Source organism: Typopeltis vanoorti, chromosome 3, assembly GCF_054136105.1.
Source record: "Typopeltis vanoorti isolate ZY-2024b chromosome 3, IOZ_Tvanoo_1.0, whole genome shotgun sequence".
In the NCBI taxonomy this organism is placed as follows: domain Eukaryota; kingdom Metazoa; phylum Arthropoda; class Arachnida; order Uropygi; family Thelyphonidae; genus Typopeltis; species Typopeltis vanoorti.
In genome coordinates, this window is record NC_143551.1 from 79449712 (window position 1) to 79473809 (window position 24098).

At 33.4% G+C, this 24098-nt stretch overlaps 1 protein-coding gene and 1 long non-coding RNA gene across 2 annotated transcripts in view; both read left to right on the forward strand.

Annotated features, from left to right (window-relative positions):
* LOC150108310 (uncharacterized) overlaps positions 1-8086 on the forward strand; it is a 123334-nt gene extending 115248 nt beyond the window's left edge. The window contains exon 3 of the long non-coding RNA XR_016550652.1: positions 7955-8086. This is a non-coding gene — a long non-coding RNA (uncharacterized LOC150108310). The remainder of the gene's footprint in view (positions 1-7954) is intronic.
* Positions 8087-8157: 71 nt separating this feature from the next.
* Positions 8158-24098, forward strand: part of LOC150108311 (plexin-B-like) — a 331489-nt gene continuing 315548 nt past the window's right edge. Inside the window, exon 1 of the mRNA XM_090390442.1 lies at positions 8158-9258. Within this exon, the coding sequence (XP_090246568.1) occupies positions 8158-9258 (1101 nt within the window). The remainder of the gene's footprint in view (positions 9259-24098) is intronic.

Here is a 24098-nt window from a genome sequence, read left to right on the forward strand (position 1 = left end):
CTAAAAAAAAAAAAAAATACTGTATTTACTCGAATATAATTCTAACTTTTTTCCCAAAATTAAAGCTAAAAAATCGTGTTGCGGGAATTTTCGGAAACTAAAGTTTTCAGAAAAAAAACTGAAAATGATGCGACTTACCAAGAAGCTCCTACCCGCTACCATTACTTTTGGCATCGAGAACAGTTTCTTTGTGTGCATCGTCAAAGTCATCTACCCAAATAGCGTCATCTTCTTTCCCATTATTTCAAGCAAAAATTACCAGTAATTTACAAGACTTGAGATACGTAGAGCAGCGAAGAACTGCATATGATTGGTGCGGTATTTACAAAAGATCGCGCGAACCAAAGACAAATTAACATTTCAACAGTTGAGTTGAAATGCTAATTCCCTTCAACCGAATTCCATAATATCTGAAACACGTTCACTATATATTTCTTAGTTTTAACACGTTAACGACGGGGGTGGTATCAAGCAAAACCACATGTTCCACCGGTTTTGCTTGGTCTATGCAACAGTTTCTGTTGGAGAGGGGATGTGATTCATTAGTTAGTGCCATTTTATCCCGGTTGTCTCCAATTGCACTGTTTGTTGAAAAATATGACTCCTTTAATTATGCATAGCCGAAAATTGCCATGTACCCCCTAACGACCTTTCGCGTACCCCCGTGGGTACGCATATCACACTTTAAGAAACACTGGCTTAGTGGATAGCGTCCTTGATCTTCCCCATAGAGATCGTGGGTTAGAATCCAACCAACGACCTGTAGGATGTGAGATCGCCACCTTCCATAATGGAGGACTAAAATGACTTGAAAAAATTTCGTGTGACCCCTTAGAGCAGAGGTTCGCGATTATCTAACCCTTCAACTTACCCAACGATAGTAACGTATTTCAGGTTTACAATCAGGTTTAGCGAATGAAATTCACATTGAAAAATAAAATAAAATAGAATGGAACAGGCAAAATTTAACGTCCTATGCCGAATTTTTATTTTTATTTTTTTATTTTTTTAGAAAACGTCATTTCATTTCTGGAAGAATATTCTGTTAAATATTTTTTTAAAAACAAATTGTAAATTTGAGAAATACTTTATGAAATCAAAGAGCGCGTTCAAAGAAGTCGGAATATTTCATAGTGGAAAGTCATGATAAATAATAATGAGTTCTCCTCCCTGACACACACACACACACACATACACATGGGTTTCCAAAGGATGTTCGCTTTCAGTGGAAAAGCCCTTCGTTGATCACTTTCCATCAAAAGAACTCATGGCAGTTCGCGAGTTATTTTTCTGTTGTAACTTCTGTTCCTGCACGCAGTCTTACATGCGTTGATTCACGTATGTATCCATTCATCCACTCCAGACGTTTGTGTCAACTGAAAACTGAGAATTCCGAAGGGAATTGCTGCCTTCTCTTAGGACTAACTTTCTGACAGCAAGGCTATAATTCTATAACATCGTGATGAGGCAAAACTAGGGGAGGGGAGGAAAACATGTCTGGAACCATAAAGTGCAGGCGATCAAAAAACGTCTTTTCATTTGCGCTTCGAGTTACCTAATACTACATGCACGAAGCATGAAAAAGAATATACTGTCACACAAAAAAAGTAATGGCCATAAATAAAGTAAGGGAGCGGTGCTTCAGTATGGAATTTTATTTGACGTTTATTACCTTGTCATTATTAAAATGCTTAATAATATTTGATGTTGTTTATTGTACTTCCTAAAGCGTACGAAATGTATTGGTACATTATAAAGACGCTATTGATTGCACGCTTTGAAACAGGGCCAGAGAAGACGGGGAAGAGGAAAGAGGTTGATCCCGAACCTAAATGGCCCCGAACGTATGCCATTTGGGCTCCAGGGGACCATACAGTTTATTTCTTTATAAGAATTCTTTGTGACAAATAACATAAATAGTCTATAGGGAGGTAGCACAGCTTCGATATTTCTGAGTGAGTAGCCTTGGCTTCTTACATCTTTCAAGCCTAAGTCTATAATTAAAGTGCTTATCGGATAAATAAGAGGAAAGATCTTCTGAAAATGGTAATCGGAACAATGATGACGAAAATATTTTTGATGAATAATTCATCATTATCATCTTTGATTATTATCGTAGTCAGAGTTTTAAAAATACTCTAATTTGTGTCCTAATAATGTAATTGTAAATACCTGAAGTATTTCAAAACCTACACACACACAATTAGAAAAAGAAAAATGTTTCATAGAATAAAATGCCTCTCACACTTAGTTTCTTTATTCTTTTTTTTTTTTTATTATTATTATTTTATTTTTATTTTATTTGTTTATTTTTTGTCATTGTCAAGTTTAGGCATTGTCATTTAATTAACTCCATGAGCACTGTTGGATTTCCATTCTTGTTTCCAATAGCAGCATTTCGGTATTTAACAATGGCTATTTTTCTTGTATTTGTTAGAAAGCAACAGATATTTGTATATTTAACTGTAAAATTTCAATACTACATAACATTTTTAAGTTTTATAAGCTACAATAACTAACCGGAACAATTGCCTTTGCAACAATATATAAATAATATTGTTATGACATATATCCACGTATTCTGGAGCCCATAAAAGTACCAGTTTTATTAATATCGCCTCTTTCGTTCTTGATGGCGTAATTTGCGATGAAATAAACAAATATTTTATTTGTTTATTTCATGAAACGACAACGGAAACGTACAGTGAATACTCTGCCATTTGGGAGGCGCAAGCAGAATTATTTTCATGGAAATATTGTTTCTAAGGAAGTTAACAGTCTAATTAAATTTAGAATCCTTTCCCATTCCTCAGTTGGGACAGCATTGCCATTGGGTGATTATTTTGTTACTTTTCTGCGTCTACCTGGCCGATATCATCCTTTTCATCATATGACGTTTAATACATGATTGTCAACTGCGTATATATTCCTTCCCGATATTCTAGTTCTTCCTAAGGTATGACACAGAGTAAAACACGTTTACCTACAGACGAATGGTAACACATGGACGCAATGATTCTACGTAAACAGACTGAATAACAAGAATAAATGATAGAATACCATTAAATAAGTGATTACATTACAAAAAAATTACTTTACAGCATTTCCACAGAAGGATCAAGGCAACCAAAATACAGAAACCTTTTAAAAGTCATCTTCTGTTAAAGTTGAACAATAAATGTTACGATGAGAAATATTCTTAAAGAATTTAATGCACTTCTGAATTTATCGATGTCTTTGTAAGCACTAAGTGTTTTCCCCTCGGATTATTTTAATCTAGATTAAAGAAAGGATTACAAGTGAAGATGTTATACAACTTTCCCAACATAAAACATTTCTGACATAAACGCTTCCGGGTAACTACTGAAGAAAATTGAGAAGTTTTCATTGTTAGTTTTTTTTTTTTTTTTTTTTTTTAAGTCTTTGGCGTACTTATTCAGGCATCGGCCTATCCAAAGCGTAAACGTTTATTTTGGAAAGACTCTTCTTTAAAAGAGTGAACTCTACTCCACAATAAAAACTTTTCCCTTAAGCGATTGTCAGATTATGAGATAGAAAGAAAATGAGTGAAAGAAAAATGTTCTTAATCATGCGGTCTCTTGATGGTGTATCTGATCATATATCCATAATGTCAATTCCCTAGTCGAACAAAGGTCGCATTATGTTTCCCATTAACCATAATTAATGAATGTGAAACTGGGATAAGTTTAAATGAGTCTTCAAGCACACGAGTCGAGTATTTTTCTGAAAATTTACTCTAATTAAAAATGCACTTTTGATTCATTAGTTTTTTTTTATTTTACTAATTTTCTTAATGGTTTTATAAATTACAGTGCTTCCGAGAGAGAAAAGAAATCTTGAATATAGAACAACATTACGTCACTGATATTCCATTGTTGTCAGTCGTTTATTCTTGCAACAATGACTTGTTCAAAAATGGAACAAATCATTGACGTAATAAAACGAAAACATTTCTTTTTATATGACGTCATCAACACTTACTCAGATATTCCAACAATTAAAGGGGGTGGGGAATAAAGGCGAAAATAGATGCGTTTACATGTTTGAACATAATCGTACTGTCATGTTAAAAGCGGTTGTTTTAATTATGGAAAGAGCTTTGAAGGTTATTCCAAAATAACTAATTCAAACCCAACCCCTGCTCTCTCTTGCTTTCATACTCTCGCCATTTTTCTTTTCCTGCAAGTGATAGTAGGTGTGAATGCATTAATTTGCCGAGAAAGAGAGAGAACGGTTTGCGTGAATTGTTTAAATGAAGTTTTATTTCTGTTTGCTGTCTGCCTTGTATTTTAACTTAGTCGTTGCTAGCGGAGGCCGCTATAGATTAACATATAAATGGGAAAGTTGTGAGAAATGAGGCCCAGTACGTATCGGCATCACAAATACTCAGCAGCTTATTTCACTACTACTAGACTTTACGGGAATGCCTTGTGAATATCAATAGGCCTGTTCTGCATCGTTTCAGTGAGAATTGTATCGGCTACCTCATTCTAATGGTACGTTTGGCCATGGCATTTGCCCTAGCGATTACAGTCCCGCTGTTAAAGGACACTTTTAAATTTCCCGATTATACTTTTAAGGGGTCTGCCACTGCTAATTTAAATTTCGACTTAGGCAATTTAATTTCTCTGGCTAACCGAATTTCTAGTACAGGAAATGAATCCTTGTGGAACTTTGGCTAAAACAACACTTAATCAAATGCGTAGCGGGTGTTAAGTAAAATTCTTGTTTAAGTCTCGATGGCCAAAGACTGGACGAAATGTAATCATGCTAATGCATACATTTTCAGAAGAATATTCTCAAAATGATAGAAGAAAATTGCTCTTTGAAAACTTCCTCACCATTAATGCACCGTAAGAAACTGTCACTATTATATTTCGAATTAAAGTGTATATTATAATTAGCGCCAATATAAAGTAAACCAAAATAATAATAATGTAAATTATTGTTTATTTAAACACCACCTTAGCAGTTAATAATATGTTCTAATGCGTCCAAGCATAATATTCTATTATTGTAGTAGCAACAATGTCAGTATTAACATTCTTGTTACTATGGCTTGTTCCAACAATTGATTCTCACGCAAGTCATGGTTGATGTCTGTTTTTGATGACGTCATTCATTATTTGCAACAATGGTTATATGAATAATTTCAGCGGTGGTGGCCCTTTTAAAATCACATTTATTTCACAAAAAAAAAAAAAAAAAAAGAAAAGAAAAGAAAAAAGACTTATATCTTTATCTGTAGAATGGTAAAAAATGTCTATTATTTCCATGATGAAGACAATGGCTACTTCTAAAATAATAATGATGCATCTCTCTCTCTCTCTCTCTCTCTCTCTTTGTCTAATTGGATTTTTAAGTTACTATTAAAGATACGACACATGAAATTCTACATAATAAACCATAGTATCTATTTTTTTACTAGGTATTATGTATCTTATCTGAACACTTTTCATACTTGAAAGAAAATTGGCAGAATATTTCTGTTTATTGTATTTCATTCTTTCTTTCCTTTTCCTAAAAAAAAAGTTTGACTTTTTTTTTCATCTAGTTTGTATTTGTCAATTCCAGCTGTTCCACAACAGACGGCAGTAAATCTATTGCTTTACTTGTGAAAGCAATAGATTGTTCCTTTTCACAAGGATTTCTTAACGTGTTAATTGCACTTACTGCATTTTTCCGCATCCAAACATCTTTCTTCTCTCTCTCTACTTGGTATTTTATGTGACTTTAGCAAGTGATCAGAGGTTGCCGTCACATAATTCATAGTGAACAAATATATTTCCTTTTTTTTAGTTATCTAAAAGAAAAAAAAACAAACTTCGAGTGACTAAGCAGAATCATATTTTTAAATTAAATGTCCCTATTTATAAACATTAGTGAGAGCCAATAATGGTAACAAAGAATTCACAATCACCCAACTGATTTATAAAATATTCTTATGATGACCAAAAGCATTAGGGAGAATTTCATTAAAATACTGCAGTTTTTTTTACACCTTTAATATGCTTACTTTCGAAGAGAACCTAGCAAATGTTTCATTCACTGCATCTCTACAGTTGCATTTGCCATGCCTGCTTTGGAGTTCATAATATTATGCAGGTTCATTCGTTGTTTCGAGTTAATATAAATGAATAGTTTTTTTTTTATAAGATTCAGATCTTGAGAAGATTTAAGTAAAAAATATCGGTATGTTCAATGGCGATCACAGGAGTTCAAAACACAGTGTTATTTGTTTATATATACCTTAGCATTAACAATTAACAAACAAAAATACTTAGTAGGCAAGAGACAGTGGATCTTGTAGTGTTGTCGTTGAGCGGCCTCTCATGATGATCCTAGGATACCATCAGGTATAATAATATGAGCTAGTATGCATTCTTGGATTGTGCTTAATCAATGGAGAAATTCGATAGTTCAAAAACAACTGTCAGGACAATAAAATTCTTCATCAGAACCAAAAGAAGGCGTATGTACTATTTACAGATCGTGTCTTTTAAGTGATGCAATATTAAGACAAGTGTCTTCTTGCGCAGCCGGAAGGATGTTGCGACACTTGTCCTTTTTGCAAAGAAATGACATCGATTCTCATCTAAAGATGCAAGGAATTTCTACAAGTTTCAAGTGCAAGTTTGAGCTAGCGAGTTTCATACGGAGTAGATGTCTTACCTGAAACTCGGATTTTTCATCCTGCAAAGTGATCCACAAACACACATATGCGCATGCACACGGCATAATAACACACTGACCTCAAAGTCTGTAATCTAGTTAAACCCATGACCAATCAAGTGCATAAGCTACTGCCCGCTTCCCAAACTTGACAAGTTTCAAACATAGGTACTGTCTACCTACTTGGTAAACAATAATGATCCTTTCTTCCTGTTTATACTTACGCGTAGATTCACATCATACCATGCAGGCACTCGAAACCAAATCCGACGGAATAGGGTCGTTAATCCTTATTCCCGGAGTGCCCTACGCCAGTACATAGAATATTTTCTCCTGGCCGGTTGACGTGATGAAAAGTTAGAGTTTCCTGGGGGGAAGGCTCCAACTCCATATGACACCTGCTAACTCACCTTTACATGGAAAAAAACCCTGATAAAGGTTTTTCGCGTGCTAGATGGAATTCGAACCCTTCCCAACCAAAGGGTATTGTCGAAACCGACTGAGCTACAACACTAATAATAATAGATATTTATTTACATGGATCCCAATTAAGGTTCTAACATCAAATTGAAGCCTCAAGTTCACATTTTTTTGTTGTTGTTAATTGCTATTCTCCTAAGAAATTCCATAATCCTTACATTTACCATTATATAAATCATTCCAAATCCTACAATTTTCTGAGAATATTCAGTTTTTTTAATATAAGCAATAGTGATAACTCTGAGACCTTGCAATTACATCAGTTTCGTCTTGCAACGTTAAAGAACATAACTTCAAAAAGTCGAAATTTCGAAACGTCATTGTTTTTGATTATTTTCTTAACACGATTAAGGAACTACCTTAAGATATCATTGCTTGAAACTCGCTAATTGTAATCGGTAGGAACCAATGATATCAGAGATGTTGCATATCGAAAGTTATAAACAATTATAAGCGGAACAAAAAAAAAAAAAAAAGGATGTCGAGGATAAGATGATCCTATTAGATCTTCCTTTTTAATTTGAAGATCGCCTATGGAAACCTTAAGTTAAACGTTTTTCCTGTAAATTTATATCTTTGGTAAATGACACCACTATCCTATTTCAATAGCTATAATTCTGGATGCAAATATTTAGATTTATATAATTTATATATTTATATATAATTATATGATTTATATATTTATTATATAATTTAGGTTTATTTCCCCACAATTATGTATTGAATATTGTATATTGCAGCTTGATTTTGTGCCTTGTCACATTATGTTGTATTTCTATAGGAATGATGTCGGGCGGGATGAGATTGGATCCTGAACAAAGATGAAAATGTCAGAAGATGGATGAACAGGTCGGACATCTGTGTTCCTGTACTACAATGTCCCAGAGAAAGGTGGCGAGCAGATCAAGTGGACGGACTACCACATTCACTTTAAGCTTCCACCACCTATGGCTTTGTTTCTTAAACAGTCTTGTGCTCACCTGGATGGCAGTGTTATGCCAAACTCCAATTAGGCAAGATGGGGGTGTCTTGTACGCATCATACAGAACTTATAACGACTCTATTAACTTTACCCACATGGTGGTGGACCATCAAACCGGAAGGGTATATGTAGGCGCCACCAATTGGCTCTATCAGTTCAACTCTTCGTTAGATCTCGAAGCCGCTGTCAAAACCGGACCCACGAAGGACAGCATTCAGTGTTTCCCAACAGACTGCCGTGAACAGCAACTACTGTCCATGAACAATGTGAACAAAGTACTAGTCATTGACCACGAGATCAGGATGTTACTGGTATGTGGGAGTGTCCACCAGGGGGCGTGCAATCGGCATAGCCTCGACGACATATCGAATTATGAAGAATTAGTGCCAGTTCCAGTTGCTGCTAACGATGAGAATTCTTCGACGTATGCTTTCATTGGTCCTGCCCGTTATATGGGGTATCGGTCAAGAGTTCTGTATGTTGCCACCACCAATAGTCGCTTAGGTCCGTACAGAGACATGGTGCCAGCTATCTGTAGCAGGAGTATAGACAAATCTCGTTTGTTCACCGTCGTCGAAAAATCATTTTCCTCTATAGCTCGGGTCGACATCAGTTTCCATCTAAGAGACTACTATCTGGTGACGTATGTGTATGGCTTTTACTCGGCCGACTACGTTTACTTCGCTACGGTGCAAAGGAAGTCTCATTTAAGAGCACTCGAAGAGTGGGGTTACATCACCCGTCTGGCTCGCGTTTGTGTGTCGGACCCGGGTTACAATACGTACACAGAAGTGACGTTGCAATGTCTTGGGCCAGATGGTCTCGACTACAACTTGTTACAAGACGCAAGTCTGGTACGTGCTGGAGGAGATCTGGCTAATGATTTACATGTTGAACCGGGTTCGGACGTTCTGGTCGGTGTATTCACCACTAGCCGAGATCACACGTCCCGTCCTGCTAAGAACTCAGCGGTGTGTCTCTATTCATTAGCAGAAGTAGAACAAAGGTTCACCGAGAATATTCACATGTGTTACAATGGCAGTGTGCTAACAAGGGATATGGATTACATCGCGGGAAGCATAAACCAGTGTCCAGAACCAGGAGTAAGTATGCCTCTTATGGTCTGTGTTACGTAGATAATTAAACTATCAAAAGGCAGTGTTAAGCAGCTAATTTTTTACTTTCAAATACTGCTTAAAAAGATATATTAAAACCAAGAATAAGAATAGAAGAAATCATTTAATGGAAACAATCACGTTCTATTCAGTGTTACGCTGAATAGATGTTGTTTTTATTTGTTATAAAACATATTTTTCAACTTTTCAAAATATTGATTGTTTGCAGCCAATATTGAATGATTATTTCTATTCCTCTTCATTGTTGTGAAAGAGATAACAATGCAGGACGTAACAAGTATTGAAAAGGTGACAATAAAAAGTGTGAATTATATTGTTTTAACTTACTTAATTCAGAACAATTGTAGCTCGAATATATTAGCATTTTGATAGTGTTGTCTAACGGATGACAAAGTTGTACAGATAGATGTCAGAATGAATTCCATATTGTTTGATTCTCGTCTAGATTTGTTATAGGTTGAATAGTTTTCTTTTTGAAGGAATATGACTAACTTGGAAAAGGACCTTGACATTATCTTTCTGACATTGAATACGTAAAATACTTATTGCAACTACTTATTATATTCTTGTCAGTGTCTTTTTATCGCTAATGGAGATCCCAACATTTTATACATTTCAACGATTAAAATTAACTCATATTTATAAATAATTAACTGCCTATCTAATTAAACATTAAAAAATAAATAAAAACGTGAAAATACGAATAACTAGCTTAAAAAAATAAAATAAAAGTATACTAGGAGAGAGATAATTTCCAACAACTGACAATGAGTCATTATATTCATCTTAAGGAATCTTGCCGGTGTCGCGAAGAATTTTTCATAACATCATTTTTAAGCTGCTAAAACTTGACAGTGATTAATAGCGGTGGCCTTCAGTCAGGGAGTGTGTTTGGCATAGCATCAATACTTTCCCCTGTTGAGAGGAATTTCCATCCCTTTTGTCTCATGTGCTTAACTGTCGGGAACTTCAAGAATACTAATGTGTGTTATATTAATGTATTTTTCGTCAACGCTGGGATTACAGCTCGCTGTATTTCCGTTTGTGACTAAATTAGGCTAAATCGTACCATGCAATTTGTGAAAATGAAAAGAATGACGATTCCGGCCGAGCCTTTAATTATAAATAGAATAGTCTGGGGCGCCATCTTACGGGAAATCTCAGCGACTATAATTGGTAATGTTATTAGGGATTACAAAATTAGTAGAAAGATTCAGGGAGTCCCATAATAAACATAAGCACTCTATAAAATTGAGGCACACTTGCGCGATATATTACCAACCATGTCGTATATCCTGAAAACTGCTTTTTAACCTGGTTAAGAATGCATGTTTGAATGATTCACATAAGTTTGCGTCGTAGGAGTGGTTAACAGGGGATATTTCCCACAGAAGCAATTTCTCTTTGTAGGGTAAACACCCGCGCATAAATATTTGCTTATTAGAAAAAAAAAAAAAAACGGTGTTTGCATTTGCTCATCTCCAAAAAGATTTAGTAAATATCTCAGAAGTAGGACAGAATGTAATGTTCACTTTTATTTGTTCTGTATAGTTTTGTCATCGACAATAGAATTTATTAAATTTATATAAATGCACTATCAGATGCCCATTGAAAATACTATATGGCATTATGTACTGATTAGAATCTTCGCACCTTTTAACGCATTTTTAACTGATATTTAAAGGAACATCCTCCCATTCCCATCTTACCTCAAGGTCCTAAAAAACGAAATATATACTCCGTATTTGCTGAGAAAAGTGAATGACCAATGGAATCGACCAAGATATGTGCTTCAGGTTCTAGAATTCACTGGCCACTTTAAATTGCCATGTTGATAAAGCAGAATGATTATTTTGAGCATATAGAGACAAATGTGTAATACTACAATCCAAGTTTCGCGTTGAAGGATTTGTCTTTTGACTACATCGTATAAGAGCTTTACTTAATTTAGATTACGAGCAATTAAGTTATATTGATGAAAACATTAATTTTAATTTTCTTCATAACTCATCTTATCTTTCAAAAACAATCGATAAAAATAAAACTATTTGTCCTCATATGGACTATAATTGGTTATAAAATTTAATTATCCAAATTACAACTGCATAATTGGAAATTATTTGAGACATGATAATTAATATGAATTGAATAATTTCAAACAAGATCTCCTGTATTATCTTAATACTGGAATAGTTCATGTATCGTGAAGTCGATTTATTTTAGATAATTATCTTATTATTCAATAAGTTTTATGAAATTGTTTATTATGAATTATTCAATTAAATTATTTATTCAACAAATTTTATTAAATACGACAAATTTAAATTAAAGTAAGTACCAAAATAGAATAAAATTCGAACGAATTAAAGCTAAAAAGAGGGGTGCTAGTAGAGACAAAAACTGAACTTGCTTTCATATTATTATTTTTTAATTCTGTAGAGTGTGGTGTGTGTGTGTGTGTGTGTGTGTATTTGTAGTATTTTTATGCGTCGTAAATTCAATCAAGGATATAGGAAAGCATTGATTTCTTTACTCCGTCTGTAAGCCATTTAATCTTTCCATATATAAAGTCCACATCTTGGGTCAATATCGGTTGACCTAAAAACATATTTGAGATGCTCCACAGTAATCTCCATTTGCGTAATTCATAGAATTTCATGTCTTCACTACCTAAGATTGATTTATGCCTCTGGGTGGAGCCGAAAATATAAGGAATAGAATAGCGTTCAATTAAGATAATTTATGTATTAAGGCTTAATTATAATAATTTTTAATTTTCAATTAATGAAAATAATTTAAATTTTTACGAAGAAAATAAAACTAGAAATAAAAATACACTTTTATTAGAATACTATTAAAATTTTCTATCATATCATCATAAATTCTTTACGTGTTTTTTTTTTTACGTTTTAGTATTAAAACAATTATACTAAACTGAGGTTGTTATCAAAAATGATTTATTTTATAATTTACATTTTTTCACATAAGTCTTGGCATTCATGAATAAATTAAGATAACTTTCATATAAATATCCTTAAGCCTCTTAAAAACTGGTAACCTGGGGGCCAAATTGAAGAATGGTTAAAAAATATTTGGAAAAGGTAGGTAGTATATGGCCGACCCATTTGCGTTTTCCGATCTCCTCTATCTCGTAAGAGCTTTCGGTAGGCCTTTTTAGAGATTTCATTGACCCCCCCCCCCCCTCTCCGAGTCTTTATTGGAAATAATCTTGATTCCAAGTTTTTCCCATATGATAATTCTTCCAATGGGCAAATTATGTTTTTGGCGTCTGCAGAACACGCTATTTTAGAATATATTTTTAATAATATGAATAAGTATTAAGAGTTTTTAAAATCACTGTAAACTATTATATTAACACACACACACACACACACACACACACACACACACACACACACACACACACACACACACACACACACACACACACACACACGAATATTACAATATAGGGCATTAACAGTATCATATGGAGGTTGAACAGTATTTTCCTCCTGGTAGCTCGGATTTTTACATCCCTCAAAACAAACAGTCCAAATACCACTTAATAAGTACTCGGTACTTATGAAAAATAAACAAATATCTATAAAGTGCTATACTGTACTGTTTGATTTTATTTGAGCGTGCACACTGGTGAATCAGCAATATATAATTATATATTGCTGATTCACCAGTGTATCAATATATTATACTGACATAATGGTGAATCAAACAGCATATTTTTAATACAGAAGATTAAAATATACATATCGAAATGTGGGACTCCATGATACTACTCAAACGAGGCTGGCAAAAGCTACTCTTGAAAACCGGAGTAGGAATTTACCGAATTACTCTAGAATGTCGAGATATTTATGAAGGCTCAGCTGTCAATAATAACGTACGATATTCTGTGATTCGCTAGTCTCTTTTGACAATGGCAACAATGGAATACCATTGTTGCCATTGTCAAAGCACACCTTTATGACATTCGTATAGTGAAGGTATGTAAGTTCTTTTCACTAAGCTTTGACATCTTCCAGGTCTACCTACTCACTGATGAGACCTCAAAAAGGGTTGAAACCGGTCTGGGTAGTGACCTCTCCTCATAATGTAATGACAATATTACATCTCCTAGGAGCTGTGTTTTACATTATGAGAGAATATCAAGAATAGTGAGGGAGCTTGCTCCACCTTTGCTTCGAATTGCCTTCGCCGATAGTTTTTCGGCATTGAAACTCATAGATCGTAGTTCTCGATCTTGAGTTTCATTTACTGGCTATATAACAACATAGGATTTTTATCCCTTTAATGGAATACCATATTTCCCTATGTGTATTCACAGTATGCTTCTGATCCACCAATACGTCAGTATATAAAATATTGACACTGAGGATCAGCAAGATATAAATAGTCTACCTCACATGCTATATATATATGACATGTATTAAACTCATAGATAAATTTTTAAACATAGGAAACACATCCAAAATCTTAAAAGTTAGGACCACATCAAATAGTAGTGACGAATAAAAATTATTAAACAAGAATCTTTTTATAAAAATAAATAAATAAACATTTAAGCTATTTATCATCAAAGGGGGAGTAAGCGGTGCTCTTTAGCTGTAACAAACTTTTGGAAATTGGTAGGCAAACGGTCTGTCTCAACCCTTAGCTGTCAACGATAGCTCAGCCAACGATTTCCAATTATGTGACAGGCATCGGGGGAGATAGTACGGCACACAACTGTTATCATATTGTAATTCTAAACCTTATATTTATCGTCTGAAATAGTAGGAGTTTTACAGTGTCGGTTAAAAAACCCTAGTTTCCAGAAGAAAAACCTTAATTGCCTTGCCAAAACTCAACTAATTCGGGAACCGGCTGAAAAAAGAGAATAAAAAGTTCCTCTATTCGGCCACTGCAACCGAACCTATAACGGTCTTTTTTCTGGAGGTCTAGAGCTAGGGAGCCAAGCACCGTTTTAACAGAGCTGAACAGGCCCACAATACAAATAATTTTAATAAGTAAATGTTTAAAATAATAAATGTACATTATAAAAATAAGAATGAAATAAAATGCTATGTTGAGCAGTTAAAAAAACAAAACAAAAATTAAATCAAAATGAAAGGGAAGGTGATGAAAATACTGAGATAAAATCCATGCCGTCTAGTTATTACACTAGATGACGACTTAATGTAATAAATCATTTTAGTGGTTGTCTGTGGCAGAAGGAATCCTTTCACTTTCAGCTGAGACCGATTCATTGATCTTTGATCGCAAAATTTGAAAGCGTATCTTTCCGAACAAATACACTTCAAACCTTCTATTTAATCTTTAAGAAAACTTTATATTGAACTGATCATCATAATTATCAATGGACACTGCTACAACGATGGCTGGGAAAGAGCTCCACCAGAAGGAACAAGTTAATTTCATTTTGTAACTTTTTTTAATTATAACTTTCCATCTATTAGCATTTTGGATTTTTTTTTTTTTCAAATTTTATTTCCCTAATTTTATTTTTATGTTCATTTCCATTAAGCAACTCGTTTAGTTCGAGATCCAATTCAGGAGGATCTCAGTAAAAGCAAAATACGTTCACTGGAAGAGTCGTCATACATTGAGCGTCTCGAAGCAGCAGCGCATTGCAAAATGAAAAAATCAACTGTTTTTAATCAAATTTCAAAATAAATTACACGAACTTCATCCAACAACAATAAAAGTTGATTTCGATAACCTGGAAAATTCTGACAGGGAAAAAAAAAAAAGTTCGTTCCAACCACATTAATCGAATTCCGATAAATTACAGAATCTCTGTAAGTTTAAAATACACGTTGGCATCTTCAAATATGAGCATACGATTCTTAGCTCCGCATACTACACTTGCTCATCTGCAATGAGACTTTAACAGAATGCTCGTTACAGCAAAAACATTAAAAAAAAAAAAAAAGATAATCGAACTTTCAAAACCAAAAACGACATGGCTCACTTCATATTCTTTTTCCCAATACATCTTAAGGTTAACAAACTTTCATGTATAGGTCACCTATGTAGGAGCTCGAGGAGAATTATTTCATATTGTTACACAACTTTTTTTTTCCTGTTCAAGTTCTACTAACAAATGTCAAGCCTTTCTGAAAAATCAAGTAATAGCGAGGCCATTGCTGAAGTCACAGCGAGCCGTTAGCTTAGTGAAGCTTGTTACAATACAAATTAAAAGAAGTAAGGTTATGGAAAACTTAATCTCTTTAAATGCTCTTGCCTTAAGGTGAAGATCCATATTACGATTGAGTTAAAATGCTTCTGAATCACAGCTTAGTTGGAAGTTTATATATAAACAACGAAAATGTAGAAAGAATGTAGCAATTAGCTTGATCTAACAGATTAAGTATAATTAATGCCAGACGAATTCAATTTAGACAGAAAAAGAATGAGAAGATTTTGACAGACAATTTGAAAATTCAGCATTTTTCTCAAAGAGAGTTCTGCAGATTTTGATGTTTGTTCTGATTTTTCTTTGCAGTTAGCTAATTTTTGTAGAGTTATTACTTGTGATTTGGTGCTTTCAGTATAATCCCGAAACAAAAACATGCAATGGAAAATATCATCTTCCCAAGACCAAAAAAAGGAAAAAATATCAGGATCACAGATCAACACAATGAATATACGAAAAATTATATTCTCTTTAGAGCTAATCTGCTTAGCGCTATTTTAGATTTAATTGAACGTTCCCATTCATACTTTTTCATACCCTTTACTATTCGTACCATATCAGTGTATCTTATATTATCAATTACATCTTATCTGTTTTAAGAGTTTAAGAGTTGAGTTTTTCGATAGAGAGAATCCGTTCACCTAAGTGTAAGTCTTTTTCTCACTTAATAGAGTTGTGTGTGTGCTCGCGCGTAGTCTACTGGCTTCATCCTAATGAGCTAAAAAAATAAATAAAATAAAATAAATAAATATAAAGCTTTCGCCTGAAATAAGTATCAGAAATCCAATAAGGATTATTCTTCTGTCCTGCAGATACAGAAGTGAAATCATTGTCGCTATATTTTATCATGAGCAGAATAACAGGCGCTACTTTCTTTAGTCTTTAACTCAATTAATTTTTTTATATTTTATTTCATTTTTATAAATTCTACAACAAACAGATTCTCACGAATGCCAAAAACAGGCATTTTACTTGGGGAGGGGGTCAAAAATTTGGTTTCAAGTCAGTGGCGTAGCTAGAGCTGTTGCCGCCCCTCTCAATACATACCAAAAATACTACAAAAAGTCAAAACGACGTATAGGGAAATAAATTAAAACAGTATGTTTAGTTTTGAAGTAAAACTTTAATTTTAACATTCTAAAATGTTATTTTTCTTGCTTTATTGTTAGCAAAATCGTCGATGACATTGGCGAAGTCTAATGTAGATGATTCTTAATCAAATTTTATTTAGAAAAACTCCTTTTACAACTAGAACACTTACAGCAACTGTGAGAAAAATTCGCAGTAGTATTACAATATTTCGAACTGAGTTCTCGAGACTGTATTTTAGAATTAACTGCAAAAGTTCCAAAAGGTTCAAAGTGCCGTCCCGGGCGGACCGCCCCCCCCCCCCCCCCCCAGCTACGCCACTGTTTCAAGCATATTCCCATAATCAGAAATTGATCCAGAGGTGCTAATTTAAATACCGAACAAACAAACTATTTGCTTACCGTTTTCAAGTCTGATAGTTCTTGATTAATAATATTTTTCATACTCAATTTCTTAAGTTTCAGTCAACATATCCCAACAAATCATTTTTAGTATTAATTAACTGTATTTTAGTTTAATTTTCAAACTTAAATTCAAAGGTTTTCTCTAAATATTTTTAAATCTTGGATTTTGAAAATGCGATGAAGAAAAAAAGCTATCGCTATTGCAGTTAGCACCATAACTTTTCAACTCGTTGTCAAATGAAAGAAAGGAGTTAAGAAACAAAGAGATTAATCCTGTACTTCTATTGACCATTGAGAACCAAAGCGGTTCTCAATGACACTGTGCCAAAACTTCTATTCTCTTTTGCATAAAAGAGACATTTCCCGGGAGGACAAAATTTTAGTTTCAAACTTATTAGTCAGAAATTGGTCTAATTGTTCTTATTTACATAGTCGAAAAGACTAGAACAAACAAACATATTTGTCTTTATATGTGATTTTATAATTTTCGGAAGGGGGAGGTTACGACAAGAAGAGCTGGTTCTAGATAAATTCCATCCTAGACGAGAAGTACCTCCGGAGTTCCCTCGATTTCTTAAGATTTTTACTTCTCCTCCAGCTTTTTTTTTTTTTTTTTTTTTCGGGAATATCAGGGTGCTGATGTCATTTTATAGGTACTTTTAAACTGCGTGTTTGTCAAGGTTGCGTGTACTTTAGACCGATATTGATGATATGCGACAGAGAAAGTGGTGGAAATTATCATCGTAATTTAAGGGGGGGGGGGGAGTTATAAGAGCCTACTCGATAATGTTACAATGAATTACAAGTTCGAAATGTTCATTTTAAAAATTCAATAGCGTAAAAGTACTTTAAAAATATATATATATATAATGATTTAGAAAATTTTGAATTGTACATTATTAGAAATCATCATCATCATCATCATGCATATCAAGGATTCTGTTTTCATTCTTTCAACGCGTTCCATCCATTTATGTTTATATTGTTTAATTTCATTAGAAATGCACTTAGAAATTATAAATACACAATTTTATTAGAAATACATTATCGGAAATATATTCGAAAAACTATGATTTAAAATAGTGAGTTTAGATCCTATCCTGTTTCCAATGGAAGGATTTTACAAATCTCTTTTGCAAGGCGAATGTGAAAAGACATTGGTGTCCGTTAGAGATACGAACTAAGGATAGTTTCCAATAGTAGAATACCGTAAGAGATAGCAAAGACATGATAAAACAAAGAATAGATACAGGTAACTTATTACAGCTTCGTCTAGAATTAGATTCCGTTGTGGGTGAGCTGACACCAAAATCGAAATTCCCTCATGCGGAAACGATTGAATCAGGGTTGACCTCACTAAGCGTGAAGACTTTCACTGTTTGTCGGGGGGGGGGGGAGAGAAAAGAAAGAAAAAGTAACAAACTCCTTGCAACTTCTAGGCAACCCAACTATGGACTCAATGAATGTTTAAGAAATATAATCTCTTTTATTTTATTTTATTATTTGTAACCACCAGAATTTAGAAATCCAACATAAGGATGCGAGTAGCGATAGTTTTTTTTTTAATGTACTAGTGATATTCTTGAAACTCCAGCTTTTAGTAAGAAATTTAGTTAAAGAATTGTGGAAATTAACTTTAAAGTTTATAGAAATGAATAATGAAAATTAAATTAAATAAATAAAAGTTTATAAAAAAATGTGAACATTTTCAAAATATGAAAACTCCGAGAAAATTATGCAAAAATATAGAAAAATTCAAGATGTTTGAAAAAAAGTAGAGAAATTTTGTAGAAAATTGCACATAAAATACTTCCATTTAAAAAAATGAAAATTGAAGCTTCATCAAGAAAATTAGAAAAAAAAATTTGGTATGCATAAAAAAGGAGAGAAAGAAAAATTCAAATTAGTGAATTATCTGCTCTTACAGTCTCACGTTTTTTTGTCTGTGTTTGCAAAAGGTATTATTACAGAAGTAACATTATTACGCAACTAAATCTAGCAGGTAATTACCTATAGTGATCGATAAATGTCAGAAGTCATTTATGAAACCTACTTGAAATTCTAGTTCCCATTTCTTATCTCTTAAATACGGAGGAGCACTAAAGTTGCCACATTTTAATTGGTCGATGTTCTCACTTGGCAAGAAAGAAGGGGAAAAAAAAAACTTTCCTGAAGCATGTCAATCTCATCTAATTTAATTAAAACTCTTAGATAGGTATCGAATTTTTAAGCTTTCTGAAATAGTTAATTATTCCTGTTTTCATCTCTATAATGAATTATAAAAATAGAAAGATTATAAATTTTTAGAAATCTGATCTCAAGAATGTTTTCGCTATTTAAAAAATTATTTCCTCTTCTGTTGCCATAACGAAAAGGAAAAGTTCTTCCATTAATTTCCTCGTGGAAAGTGTTTCTGCATTTTTATATACTTTTGAAATATCCCAAGGAAAAGCTGTCGTAAAATGCATTATTATTATACATTCGTAATCTTCCATCTAATTTAGCAAGTTAGAGAAATGCTTCGAATAAAAAACAGATAAAAAAATAAGAAATATTCCACCAGGTGGATGAATGTTTATTTCTTCTCGTGCGAGCTTCGCTCGTGGGCACAATATGATAGCAAACGATAGAAAAATATTCTGCGTCAGAAATATTCAATAGAAGCTTAAAATGGATTGCGCCAATGCATTTTTGACGTGCCAACGTACTTAGAAAAATTTCCCTGTGAATTATTAATGTAAAAACAAAAACAAAGGCAAGTGTGTAAGGGGTAGCGATGTCATCAGTGCTTTCCGTCCGCCACATTATTGTCTTCAACATTCATTTACTTCATCAATACGCTGTATCGACTGCCTGCTGTGTTATTATTTATATTTTTCAACGCTGAGAGTTTCTTTCGTGAAGACTTTAATAAAGAGAATTCTCCTGTTGAAACGACTTGAAAAAAAAAAAAAAACGAAAGAAGTAATCTTCAGAGTTTTCATATGAAAAAATAAACCAAAAGAGAGTAAATTGAAGTAAAAAAAAAAAAAAAACGAAGAAAAATAAAAGTAAAATAGAAAAAGTATTTCCCTTAGTTACATTTAGGCACTTAGTAATGCAAAACACTAAAGTAGTTTTTGATTTCAAGCACTTTTAATGATGGATGAAATATATATTTGAAGCGATATTAGTCAATAGTGTTTTTTTTTTATATTAAGGAATCCCATAGAACAATATGCACGTCATTCATCTTGCAGATATATAAATAATGATTTGCAATAAATAAATTGTTAGAATGTGGTCTAATTGTAATTAGACTCTACACTTCAATTTTTAAATACTTTAAAGTTAATTTATTGTTTTTCATTTTTTAAATTAAAATATTCGATTTTTAAATTTTAAAGTTTAAAAATATCGGCTGCTTATAAAATTTATAAAAAAAAATTCTAAATTAGATTATATTTAAATTATTTTAAATTTAATAGAATTAAACTTCTATTAAAAATCACATAAAATAGGTGTTTTAAAAAATTAGAGGTTTAAAAAAAATTAGTGGGGAACGATACTTAGAAATCCTAATAATTCGAACTTATTCACTTATCGAAATTACACACACATAAAGAGGGAAAAATTGTGGAAATGAGATTATTTTCAGTAGCTGATAAATAATTCCATTTCTGTAATGTCATCTACTTTGTCAAAGTGTTTAAACGACAACAATTCCGGATCGCTGAATACGTGGGCTGCATGACTGAATCACTAACGAAGTAAGGTGCAAACTATTGGCCATTATCGCAGTCCAAACAACTCAACAAGGGCTTGCAAACAAAGTATGCCTGCATATAATTGCACAGCCAAGAATTTAAATGAGCGTACTCTTCTACGGCAAATATTGACAATAATGGCATTCTATGCCAAGAGTTTCATATTTTGAATAATTGGCGAATTTAAGCCATGGAGGGGCAGAAAAGGAATTAAACAGGTTCTAAACATTTAATACTTGCGTTCAATTAATTCTATCTGTTTCTAAATAGAATAACATATCAACAATCAGCGACTTTCAAGTCAAGGTAGAACCAATGGCTTATTAGAAGAAATCATTCAAGTTAAAATTCAACTGATGCAGCTTCGTTTCAACTCCGCCTGAATATTACTCGTTTAGCACTTTTATTCAAGAGAGGTTCAAAAAAAGTTGCCAATGACGCATTAAAGTCACTTAAAAGTAGGCACGTTGAAGATAGCCGAAAAAGCAGGCTTCCTTGAGGAAGCCTGCAGAGAAAGAGGAGAAAAGATAAGGGGAAAAAAGAAAAATGCTTCCCCCCCTTGTCTTCTGCTTTATACAAAATTTGACATATAGTTGTTGCTTGAGATCCCCTGATAATTTCAGCACAATTAGACTAAAACAGGGGAGGTTGTTATTATTATTATTACGTGCACATTCAAAGGAGTCCAATGACTCGTTGCGAAAAGGCACTCCATTCTATACAACCCATCATCTACACTACTTAAGGGTGAAGGAGGTTCTTCCCTTCCACGGGCACCACTACAGGTTTTATCACTCTAATGGTCGACAGTTCATGACTATCATTTAGATGCGGCTACTTTTAATTTAGACGTGACTGATATTGCAGGAAAAAATCAGCAATAACGATATACACACTAATAAAAATAAGATATAAATATATATATATATATATATAGAAAATTCATGCGTTTCTCTAGAGATTTATATTTACATAAGGATAACCTCATTTATAGGATAACAGTATGAAAGACGAATAGTAATATTTTCAGAAACGTAAATTCCATTAGACACAGTAAGTAATTAATCATGTCAAACTAACAATATATATTTTTAAACCTCAAGCCTAATTAACAAATACAAAAACGGTTAACATCGCTTTCTTTCTTTCTTTCTTTTTTTTTTTCAAGAAAAGAAAAATATTCGAGATCCCAGATATAATAACGAACTTTTATATTGGATAAATTATCTTCTCTTAAATTCGCTGTAATGCAATAACTCATTTGATCAACTATATCAATATCAATCATCGTGAAGTGCCATTTATTTAACAGTTACAAGCACTTGATTTTTCAATTACAATGCCTTATTGTTTTTATTTCGTAATATGATTATAATTATAACTAACTGCAGTAAAAAATAAGCGGGTTTTCTACCGCTTAAAAGCGATAGAAAAACCGAGTTTGAGTGCCTTACTCCTCCAGTTGTTTTCATTGCACATTTCCCAGTAAACGTCGCATAACATCTCAAGAGAACTGTTGATTCCGGTTTGACCTTTTTCATCTGTTGTTTCTCATCTGCAGAGAGCCTAATATTCGGCATTATCAGGAAACCAATCGAATATTTGAATTCAACTCAATGTTTCGTCGCTGAAAGCAAGTTTTACACCTCGAAGAGTTCCGTACTTTCGTTTTCTTATTAGAAGTATAAATTGTGTTTTCCTTTGATGTCTGCCATTTTTGATGGGGTGGAGATCTTAAAGGAAAAACCATTCTACAATTACATTTTACAAGAGCATTACTTCTCAGTTATACATGCTACACTTTGTAAAATAAATCACGAATGACCAGCAGGTTGTACTCTAACTGTAGTAGGATCAAAATCTGAAGCAGTCCATGAAAAATAAATAAAAGAAGATTAAAAATCCCAGTTCATATGAAAAGATATTTTTCCTGAGAATTTGAGTCGAACTGTAAATGAATGGGTGGCTTTCCCTACAGATTTAGTAGAGAGTGGAAGAATTACTAATATAAATTGTAACGAAGAAGGGGAAAATTAGAAATACCTATAGAATATGCTGGAAAGACAATCAGTCTAGTCAAGAATTTTAGAAAGAATATATTCTGTGGTTGGAATAATTTGTAATTTGTATAGGAATTATACATTTAGAAATAAATGAATGCCTGACACGGAAGTAGTTTCTTGCTGAATTCAAGAGCGATATATAATTTGTTTATGATAAAGATTAGAAGTCAAAGTAATCCTATAAGGAGAAATCTTTTTTTTGTCTACAGATGTAAGTATTAGCAAAGGTACGCTAAAAGACGAGTTCTTTCTTGTTACCAATATGAATTCAACAAGATTATCACATCCCAATGGATAATCGTTTGGAGATCTCTAATTAAGATCAATCTCGATACGCTGGAGTAAATTTTATCAATACATTACGAGACGGTTTTAAATTGAACAATTTGAAGTTAAAATGCGCCCCTTTTTTAAAAGATATTTAAATAATTTGCATGCTAGATTAAAATTGAGGACGTGAACGTTTTTACCTAAAGAAAACTGGATATAATGTCTGATGGCCTTCTCACAATACAGTAAAATCCGACATTCATTTCTGCTTTATTTACGCACATAAGATTTTGGATAAGTTATACAAAAGTCACCTTCCTGTGGCTATCCATCGATACCTCTAAAAGGTAGTAGTGGGCGCTGTGCACTCTATGTTCTGTGAAACAACATATTGCTTGAAGTACTATCTTAAAAGATGATAATACTACTGAAAAGATCACTTTTCAATAACTCTGTATTGCTACTTTTATTACAGATTTATTATATTACAAGGAAGCGAAAATTGCTAATAAAGTTGCTCACTTTACTGATATAACCCGATCATTGTTCTAATCATGGCGATGAATGCACAAGAACGCCTTGTGCTAGATGATATCGAATTCTTTACTTGTTTAAAAAATTTATAATTTTATTATTATTATTATTATTCCTAACACCTCCGAGGAGTTCGAAGACTCATCGCGGGGGGGGGGGGACACCTACAACTGTCTCAACCACTACACCGAACCTCTACTACGAATCATCTCCATCAACACCATCTACCGCCCACCACCACCACCACCACAACTAGTTTTTTTTGTCTGTAAATTGCGTGTGTTCTGAAGGGCCGATTTGTCTGTATGCGGGATGAAAAACCCTGCTACCCCCGTATGAGATCGGTTAACTCACCTTCGATTGAAATCGTCCAGATAAAAATTCCTCCCGTCGCGACGAGAATCGAACTTAGGCCTATTCCAATCGAAGGGCGCAATGTGCCGTCGTTCTTCCAATTGTGCTACGGGAAGAAAAACTAATCTTA